At 27.6% G+C, this 10,192-nt stretch overlaps 2 protein-coding genes across 2 annotated transcripts in view; both read left to right on the top strand.

Moving 5' to 3' along the window:
* LOC105618237 (phosphatidate cytidylyltransferase, photoreceptor-specific) overlaps positions 1 to 2,727 on the top strand; it is a 5,374-nt gene extending 2,647 nt beyond the window's left edge. Inside the window, exons 4-10 of the mRNA XM_012199778.1 lie at positions 206 to 382; positions 817 to 1,019; positions 1,662 to 1,818; positions 1,911 to 2,063; positions 2,140 to 2,271; positions 2,357 to 2,491; positions 2,644 to 2,727. Of these exons, the coding sequence (XP_012055168.1) occupies positions 206 to 382; positions 817 to 1,019; positions 1,662 to 1,818; positions 1,911 to 2,063; positions 2,140 to 2,271; positions 2,357 to 2,491; positions 2,644 to 2,727 (1,041 nt within the window). The remainder of the gene's footprint in view (positions 1 to 205; positions 383 to 816; positions 1,020 to 1,661; positions 1,819 to 1,910; positions 2,064 to 2,139; positions 2,272 to 2,356; positions 2,492 to 2,643) is intronic.
* Positions 2,728 to 6,952: 4,225 nt separating this feature from the next.
* Positions 6,953 to 10,024, top strand: LOC105618235 (male-specific lethal 3 homolog). The gene is made up of 10 exons (XM_012199777.1): positions 6,953 to 7,054; positions 7,409 to 7,477; positions 7,563 to 7,672; positions 7,752 to 7,935; positions 8,212 to 8,397; positions 8,660 to 8,967; positions 9,059 to 9,271; positions 9,482 to 9,681; positions 9,764 to 9,848; positions 9,937 to 10,024. Exons 1-10 carry the CDS (start codon positions 6,953 to 6,955, stop codon positions 10,022 to 10,024), a joined length of 1,545 nt encoding a protein of 514 aa, XP_012055167.1.
* The last annotated feature ends 168 nt before the right edge of the window (positions 10,025 to 10,192 follow it).

Genomic DNA, 10,192 nt, shown 5'->3' with positions numbered 1-10,192 from the left:
TGGTTGTTGTACTATATTAGTTAGGTTCGGTACGTAGTACGTGTAGTATATATAGTATATAATAATATATATATATTATTATATATTATTATTATTATATATATATATATATATATATATATATATATATATATATATATATGTGTATGTGTGTGTGTGTGTGTGTATGTGTAAAAAATTAATATATTTTTATTTCTTTTTATAGACATTGATTGTACAAGTGAAATGCTTTGAAGAAATCATTAATATTGGATATGCTGTATATAGGATCCATGGTCTACCATGGTTCAGATCTTTGTCATGGTATTTTTTGATAACCTCGAATTACTTTTTCTATGGAGAAAATTTAATGGACTACTTTGCGGTGGTGATTAATCGAACAGTAAGTATTACTTTTCCAATTCGAATCGCATAGAATCATGAAATTTATTTTTTTTAAATATTGATTCTCACAAAAAGTTTGTAAAAGTGTGTAATTTCTAAAAATTGTATGGTGATATAAAATTTTGTTGTTATTATTCTACTTAATTGTGATGTTTTCAGAAAGAGAAAAGACCATTTCTAAAATGCATCTATATATCATCAATAGCATTAGTTTAAATCAATAACAAAGCCTCGACAAGCCTTATCTCAATACTTTTGTTATGGCTTCATCATTCTGTGTGAGGCTTCTTTATTAAAGATATTTTATGTAGATACAATAGAGAATGGAGAAAATAATAAGAACAATATTAAGAATATGTTAAATTAGTGTGAACATTATACACAGGTAACGTGTGTAATGTAAGTAATAACTACAACTTTTATTGTCCTTAGGGATATCTACGTGTGCTCGTTACATACCATCGATTTATCTCATTCTGTCTTTACATTGTTGGCTTCGTATGGTTTGTACTCTCACTCGTGAAAAAATATTATATGAAGCAGTTCTCCCTATTTGCTTGGACGCACGTCGCATTACTTATTGTTGTGACACAGAGTTATCTTATCATCCAGAATATATTCGAAGGATTGATATGGTACGTATTGGATTAGTAAGGAAATAATTGCGTTTTTTTAGCTCAAAGTTGTATATATATCTTTGTCAATAATGAATGAAATTTAAATTTAAAAAAAGGGTTTTAAAACTTGAAATCTCTACTTTTAAAAGCTTACCACATTTTTTTAAGTTTATATTTGAGTTTGATAATTTTTACACTAAAAACTACGAGCTGAAAAAGACGGAAAAAAAATTTTCTTCGTGGTTTGTAACGTTTTGTGGGTTTGTAACGTACTCAAAACAAATCTGAGAAAATTTTCGACTACCTAGCTTGATGCTTTCCCTACAAAATCGTTTTTTAAAAATATTTCTACGATTACTGAGTTATCGCGGATTAAATAAAAAGATCATTTTGACTTTAATTGCTCATAACTCCATTAAAAATTGTCGCATCGCAATTTAAACAAGAGATTCTTAAAGCTGTAACTTTGCTCTATTAAGATGTATTTATATAGGTTGGTAAGAAAAATAAATAATTACGGTTTTTACTGATAGATGCCTTTTAAAAAAACCTAATTACTTTCTTGTCAACTCAATATAAATATATTATCTATCAAAACTATTATTATGCTATATAAGTTAAATATCTATTTATTCTATTATTTATGTCCATTGTTTTCAGGTTCATCGTACCTGTCAGTATGATTGTCATAAACGATGTAATGGCATATATGTTTGGTTTCTTTTTTGGACGAACACCATTAATAAAATTATCCCCGAAGAAGACTTGGGAAGGTTTTATTGGTGGTGGTATTTCGACTGTTATACTTGGATTATTGGTAATTAAAAAATTGAAAATAATTATCATCATAATGTCATAATTAATTAAAATCATGTCATAATTATGTGCTAATGTAATATTGTTGTTTAGATGTCCTACATCATGTGTCAGTATCGCTATTTCGTCTGCCCTATTGAGTACAGCGAAGCTTTAGGAAGAATGACTATGGATTGCGAACCATCGAGTTTATTCCAACCACAAGAATATACATTGCCAAGCAGTCTTCAAGTGATATCAAGAATGGTAATAATAATAAATCCTTATATACGGAATGTTTTAATCATACAATGAATGCTTAGTGATTTTTCAATATGTGCAGTTAAATGGAAAATCTACCTTGACGATATATCCATTTATTTTACATTCGCTCTCGCTATCAATATTCAGTTCAGTAATTGGTCCATTTGGAGGATTTTTTGCTAGCGGATTCAAACGAGCGTTTAAGATTAAGGTAATTGAGCATTATGTTAATTGACTTGTAAATTAGTATTAACAAATTTTTGATACAATTATCATTTTCTTCTTATACTTTGCAGGACTTCGGTGATATAATTCCTGGTCATGGTGGAATAATGGATAGATTTGATTGTCAGTATTTAATGGCAACATTCGTGAATGTTTATATTTCTTCATTTATCCATACTGCATCGCCTCAAAAACTGTTACAGCAGGTAAACTAAATAAATAAAGTTGTTTATTTAGTATAAGTTTTATAGTATAAGTTTCAGCAATATTAATTTTTTCTTCGTATTATAAATTATAATACGACAAGAAATAAGTAAGCATAATTCTTTTTTCTAAAACCATGTATCTTTCAATTTAGGTTTATAGCCTGAAGCCAGAGCAACAATTGCAACTTTTCCAAACACTAAGAGATTCATTGGAAAATAGGGGTATGCTAAATTAAGTTTTTAAATAAAATTAATATTTTTTAAGTTAAAAATGTATTTAATGGCAAAACCGCTGCAGGGATTGATTTTACCGATTTAAAAAAATATTAGGAAAGGATTCCTTTGAACATCTTTTCTAATATTTTATATGATGTTATACACAGATGACAATGCAATTAGTATCAAATATATAATTATAATTATTTTGTTAAACTGTGACGATGAATTATTTTGTAATTTTTAGGCATATAAGGGGTCATATCATAACTGTGATAGGACTGTCTAATTGAAAATTAACATGGCCAGAGATATATAGATTTTTTTCTCATTTTATTTTGTATTTTATTTTATTTTTTATTAAAAATAAAGATGATGAATTTGAAAAAGAGTCTTCTTTAACATATTTAGTCCTTTATGTATTTCATATTATTAAGAATTCATTTATTTATATATACAAATATATACTATAATGCACGTTATGAATATTGAAATAAAATTGTAATATGTTATACACTATGATTAACTCTGGCCTAAGAGTAATCAGTTGGATAGATCTATCATAATTTTAACTATTTTCGTGCATTCCACATTAGATAGTCAAATTTCTGTCAAATGTGGTAGTTTATATTAAACTACAGCATTGCTAAAAATATAAGATATTTTGTCTAATCTAAAAAGGATTAACCAAAGAAAGTTGTATCATGAAGATCCTGTGTTATACATAGCAGCATTTATTGCAAAATTTCCTCCATTTTTTAAAAACGCCTGTTTATTATTTTCGATTACACAATATAGACCAAGAGAGACCAAATGATATTTTTTATGTAATATATTCTATTTAAACGAGATATTTTTACTTATAATACGCAGATCTCAATAGTTTCTATTTGTAATCACGTTATAATTGCATTTAAAATCCTCTACAATAGAAACGAATCTCGTTTGTAAATATGCATTTGTTCTTTTATGTAAAATTGTTGTAAAAATGTTCTATAAGTGATCTTTGTTTCAATGAAAGGCATTCTTTTTATTAAATGATTTTATTATGTTTATAATTGCTATGTATAAGGAAAAATACACTATTAACATAATCATATGTTACGTATACATAGTGTCGTTAATGTTGTTGGGTGAAACGGTTCTACTTAGAAGTTTAGCATTATGCTTTCTTCTTTTTATATCGGATATATCATATTCGTTTAGCGATAGTAAAATAAAAGATTAGTCATTATCTCTAGATTATATTGTAATCAAGTTATTTGTATTTATATTTTATACGATTATCATTGTTTTTATTATTACTAAGATATACGCGAGTATCTAAAAACTTCAAGCGGAAAATGTTGAATAATGATAAACGGTCCGTTTCTTGAAAATTTTTGTTCGTAACTTTCAAGAATTTTTTTTTGTACGAGAAATAATTTGAGCTATACAAGTGATTCGATATGTATCCCGATATGAGTCCATCAGTGTTGGATATCGCATTTAAATAAAGATCTCAAAATTTTCCTACCGTATAAATGTATATACAAGTACCCGCATATTTCGTACAAAAAAATTGTGTGCAAAATCTTGCCAATTTACAAAAATTTACTGTTATACATTTATAAGAAACCGCTTGTTATTCGTGAATCGTGTAATAATACGGCAAAAATTATTTAGCTATTGCAACCGTGATTGTAGTACTTATATCCATAATGCTAAACTTCAAAACATTGCGATATTTATTTATATATATATATATACATATATAGCACATAGCGAAAAAGAAAGATTATATAAAATTATTTAGACAAAATCGATCTCTATTTATTAATTATCATTTCTACTAGTTGAAAAGGAGGGAAAGAGAATTAATAAATAGAAATGGAATTGTGTCTATCATGTTCGTATTAGTATAGTGATACAAATCTGTGGTATATTATATAATTGATGAAAAATATGGTCAGGCTACCAAAATTAATTAATATCTAATTTGCCTTGCCATACATTATGTGGAAACATCTACTACTGACGCTAATTGAGAAGTAATATTAAGAATAAATTTTTTTTATATATGTTAATTGAAAATTATTTTATTGTGTTCCCAATTAGTCTTCTGACACTGTCTGTAATTGTGCCAATCATGTTTGATAAATATAGATATTCTTACGTAAATTACGTATATTGAATTGATGTGGCACAATCAAAACTAGCTTTCTGTGATTAGATTAACATAAATTATGTGTAATATGAACAATATGCATTACGTATTGCTAAAATATGCTCAAATCTGAATATTGTTAATATCTTGAAATAGCTAGTGTCGAACGAATTGGCTTAATTCAATAGATCTGCAATCATTTTTATCAGTTCATGCAATCGATTCATCTTCATCGCTCCATGATTTGATTTTAATTTTAGTATTGCTATATTATTGCCTGATAAATATTACAGTGTCGATTCTTCTATTTTTCGCTACACCAAAGCTATTTCAATTAAGATTTCGAGCATATTTTACGAAGAAAACATATCTCAGATGGCAAGATGCTAGCAATTTGGTGGCACATTGGCAACAAATAGCACTTTGCAAGCTTAGGATCAGTTAACAGAATTTTGCTGACATGCTCTAGCAGAGGAGTGATGACAAAACATGTCAGTAAGCTTTGTCCTATTTCTGGTGGTTTGCAGATATCAGATATTACAAACTTTTTGTGAAGTCTATGTGAAATTGTTGTCTTTTGTCAACAGAAATTGATAACGTTCTCTGTTCAAAATCTGTCTCTGCTTGCAATCCTTGGCTATCTGGATATAACGTATCTAATTAAAAACATTGTGTTTGTAGATTCCTTTTTATTTTTAAACGTTTATGAAACGTTTCTATAGCGAAAACTTATGAGGCATTAGTGTTAATCAGAGAAATATAATGACAGATGAATGGATCAAATATATATATACTATATGTATATTTATTTAATAGAAAATATAAAAGAAAGAATATATATATATATAAATGTATAGATGGAAATTATTTAAACAAATATGTTACAAATTACATACAATTTTAGAGTTAAAAGATAATTTAAGTTTTAATATATGATGATATATTTATGTAGCGATAAAAAATAAAATCCTGAAAGATTAATGCTGTTATAATAAAACATGAATGTTTTATTATACTTTCACTGCTTTACCATTCCGCTATTGTAAATTATTTTATTTTATTATTATTTATATTAGATGGTTATACATATCGAATTTCTTGATTTTTGTAAAAGAGCATTTTTGTTCTTTTTTTTTCTTACGCAAGTGAAAACGTGCGATCGAATGAGAAAACAAATGAAAAATGCCATATGTACTCGTAATGTAAATAGTAAAAAATGTAGAAGAATTTAAATTAGAAGAATAGCACTTCAGAATAGAAGAATTAAAATTTTATATTTCTAATTTTTTTCTTTTTTTTTCTCTATTTCCGAAAAGTCAAAGTGTTAATTTTAATAAATATATATTACTCATATTAAGTTAATGTATACATTTACGTGTAATAAATGTATATTACTAATCGATTTATATGTAGACTAAATGTACCCAGATAGCATGTCGTTGATTATAGCAAATGTATATATTTACTGAATTAACACTTAGACTGTGATATATGTGAACAGTTCAATATTTAATACAATATATTACATTTTAAAGTTTACACATACAATATATTACAGTTTAAATTAAAATTTTTTTATCTTATTTTTTTTTAAACATATCTACTTTTTATTGAAATAATTTGTTATTATTTTATATTAATATATAGAAAAATCTATAATTTTTTCATACTTTATTCATTTTGTTAAAAAAATACATATATTATACATTTTTTTAATCAAAGCAAAACGGATGAAGATTACGGTTAACTGATTGGTTGAATTCTAAATTCTCAGTTCGTATTCCTCGAATGCGTAGGTGTGACACGAGCTTATGACAATTACTTATGGCGTTCTTGAAGCCTGAAGCGGCTAACTTCAGACGGAAAAGAAAAGATATACAACGCTAATCGAGCCGGGAAGACGGTTTAGAAGTGATAGTGAATTAAACAAACTAATTAGGCTTGCGAACGGAACAGTTTGTGAAGATTAAAATAACGTCAAAAAATCAATATTACTATCAAATACACAAATGTTTATTTCTGGCCAGTCGTTGTATAGGTTATACTGGTAATTTATGTATTTTAAATACCTACGCCTTACATTTCATTAAAAATTTACGATGGTGTCAACGCGAGGGCCAAAATTCAAATTTTCTGACGGAGAAAAAGTGTTGTGCTATGAACCAGATCCCACAAAGGCAAAAGTGTTGTATGATTCGAAGGTAACTTCCAATGTATTGCTAGACATATATACTATACATATACTTTGCATTTAATTTGCATGTTTAACAAAAGTATTGTTGTACATATGTAAATATAAATGTAACATGCAAATTGAATGCCTTAACGAAAAACATTGATGTCTTTTACAAAGAAAGAAGTACATATTGCAAAAATAGATGTAAAAGGTTATAAAATTGCATCAGAGATTTATGAAATGTAGAAATAAATTGTATAGATATAAGTATACTTATTATTGTATAAAAGTACCTTATTATTGTATAAAAGTTTGTAGAACAATTATTAAAAAAATAATTATTTTAATATTTTATAGTGAATTATAAAATCATTTGCAGGTGCTTGATGTTATTGTAAATAAAGATCAAAGGGGTAGAAAAGCAGTGGAATACCTTATACATTTCCAAGTGAGTTAAAAAAGTTTGAAATTAATGAATTGTATGAATTGTGTTAAAGCATTTTAAAGAAACATAAATATAATTATTATATAAGGGTTGGAATTCATCTTGGGATCGTTGTGTGACAGAGGAATATGTGCTTAAAGATACAGAAGAGAATCGTCAACTTCAACGAGATCTAGCACATAAAGCACAGCTTCACATGTATGTATTTCCTAAAACTATTACAAAACAAATTTAATGTGATTAATTAAGAATCAACATATTTTTTTTAATGAAGTAGTGGTGCTTATTTATATCGCCGCGAACGTAAAAAGAGAAGTCACAAAATGTCAGAACGTCTAACTGAAACAGAGCATCAAGAGCCTCGTCGTAGAGCACGAAGCGGTGGTAGCCGAGCTACATCGGCTACGACTGGATCTTCTGAGGATGGTAGTTCAGGTCAACATGCTGATTATGATACAGAGGTATATGTCTCCTTTTCAAATTTCCTCTTTAAATATGAAAAAAATCAATGAGATATGTACTTAAGAAATTTTATACTATAATAATAGAAGAAGAAACTAACTCAGAAATTAAAAAATCTATGCTAATATTGGTAAAAGAAAATTTATTAGGTCATGTCATGAGGTGACATCATTGATGTCGCGCTATGCAAAAGATTTAAACTTCATATCATATACTACATTGATGATCGAGGCTTGCAAAAGTAAGATCCATGGGAATTATATATAATTAAACAGGAAGTAAACACAGAAGAAGATACAGAAAGTAGTTCTGATTATATGGGTGAAACAAGTGATGATGAAGACAGTGGCGGTGGCAGCCAGTCTGGAGCTAGTATCAAACCAGGAGTTGATCTTGACATAGGCAGCACATTAAAACGGATTTTAGAACAAGATTATGACCTGATAACTAATAAAAATAAGGTAAGTTAGAAAATAATTTCTAGATTAATAGATGTATAGATTATAATATGTCACAATGCAAAATATATTTTAAAATCTAAAATCTATCATATCGTATCGGTTATGTATGTATATATATATATATAAAATCATTTTATCTTATTTTTTTATCTAAATTTATACAGATCATAATTTCTATTATGACTAATCTTTTAATTTAAATTATCTAACTTATCACACAAATATTATTGATATTATATTTATAATATTATATTTATTTTAGCTTGTTGTACTTCCTGCACAACCTACTGTAATAAATATTCTGGAATCCTGGGTACAGCATTTCACTACGACGCAGTTGACGAATATTCCAGAAAAACCCCAGCGTAATAAAACGAATAATACGATAGAAAAAGCAGTGAATGAAGTAAATATAAGTAGAGAAGTCGCGGATGGCTTACGCATATATTTCGATTTTACATTACCTCATCTTCTCTTGTACCGACAAGAAAAGGAACAATATGATTCTCTGAAATTTTCCTTGTCAAACAATGAACAAACGACTATTATTCCAAAGGAGGAATTAATTGAGTAAATGCATTTTTTATCAATAATAATTAGATTAAAAATTCTATTAAGGTTTGCCGTTTATATTAATAAAATAAATGTCTGTATTATAAAGGAATTTAGAAATATCGACAAAAGAAGAAATTGAAGATGCGGAATATGCTCATTTACCTCCTTTTCAAGAACATGATTCAGAAATGGACAATTCATGTAAACCTTTAAACAATTCTAAGCGAAGATTACGATCGTGTCGTGTAAGCTCTGCAGATGAAAGCCGGCAATTAAGGTCTTATGACGAAGGAAAGCAGGACGGTGGCAATTTATCAAGGTAATAATCGAATTGCTTCAAACTTCTTGTTACCGAAATTTTATATAAGTTATTAGTTTATTTTTAACAATTATACTCTTATCTTTGGGAGTATATCTCTTTTCTTTTATCAAAATTGTAAATGCATGATGTAACAAGAATTATTGTTTTTTCTGAATTTTTCTTTTGTTTAAAATTAGATATAATATTTTTATGATTGTTTTGTTTTAGTAGCATAGCAAGTACAAGTTCCCGTTGTTCTAGCCCGCGAGGTGTAACGCTAAGAATGCCGCCTGTTGTTACATCCGCTCAAGTAAACAGTTTACTTCAACAGTCGAATAAGTGGAGGTTAATGCCTCAAGCTTTAAGACAAATCGAAATTCCAAGTCCCTCCACTTATTACGGTGCCATTCATTTAACTAGATTATTTGGTAAGTTATCTTTTATTTTATGGAAACATGCAAAATTATAAAATCTTTGCATGATAAAAAAATGTGAATTTTTTAATTTCAGTTAAATTACCTGAGTTATTACAATCAACAGATATATCCAACAAAAAATTGAAAGTGCTTTTAAAATATTTAGATATGTTTTTAAGGTATGTACTAAACAGTGGGAAGGACTTTTTATATTAAATGTTACAATCTCATAAAAAGTACATTAATAATTATGCAATATGTTTACAGTTATTTGGAAATGCATAGAGAGTGGTTCGGAGAACAATTTTACATGCAACTGGAAAATCGAACAATATCGCAAACTAGCAATGTTTAACGTTATTTTATATATAATTACTCAGGTAGCAACATATCATTTGTCGTCATTAATATATCCATATAAATGAGGGTCTTGGAATTTCAGTTTGCCTTGATTCTTCCATTTGATTATTTATTTGATGTCAAAAGATTTTGTTGGTATCAAAATAACGACAATGTCATCATG

This window comes from Atta cephalotes (genome assembly GCF_000143395.1).
Source record: "Atta cephalotes unplaced genomic scaffold scaffold00016, whole genome shotgun sequence".
NCBI classification, from domain to species: domain Eukaryota; kingdom Metazoa; phylum Arthropoda; class Insecta; order Hymenoptera; family Formicidae; genus Atta; species Atta cephalotes.
The sequence above is the reverse complement of the archived record's forward strand: the minus strand, read 5'-3'. Positions and strand labels throughout refer to the sequence as shown.

Excerpts from the sequence above, each read along its gene's own strand:
- LOC105618235 (XM_012199777.1), top strand. The coding sequence starts at position 6,953 with ATGGTGTCAACGCGAGGGCCAAAATTCAAATTTTCTGACGGAGAAAAA. Across the intron at positions 9,272-9,481 it reads GACGGTGGCAATTTATCAAG|TAGCATAGCAAGTACAAGTT; the intron begins GTAATAATCGAA and ends GTTTTGTTTTAG. Across the intron at positions 9,849-9,936 it reads TATTTAGATATGTTTTTAAG|TTATTTGGAAATGCATAGAG; the intron begins GTATGTACTAAA and ends ATATGTTTACAG.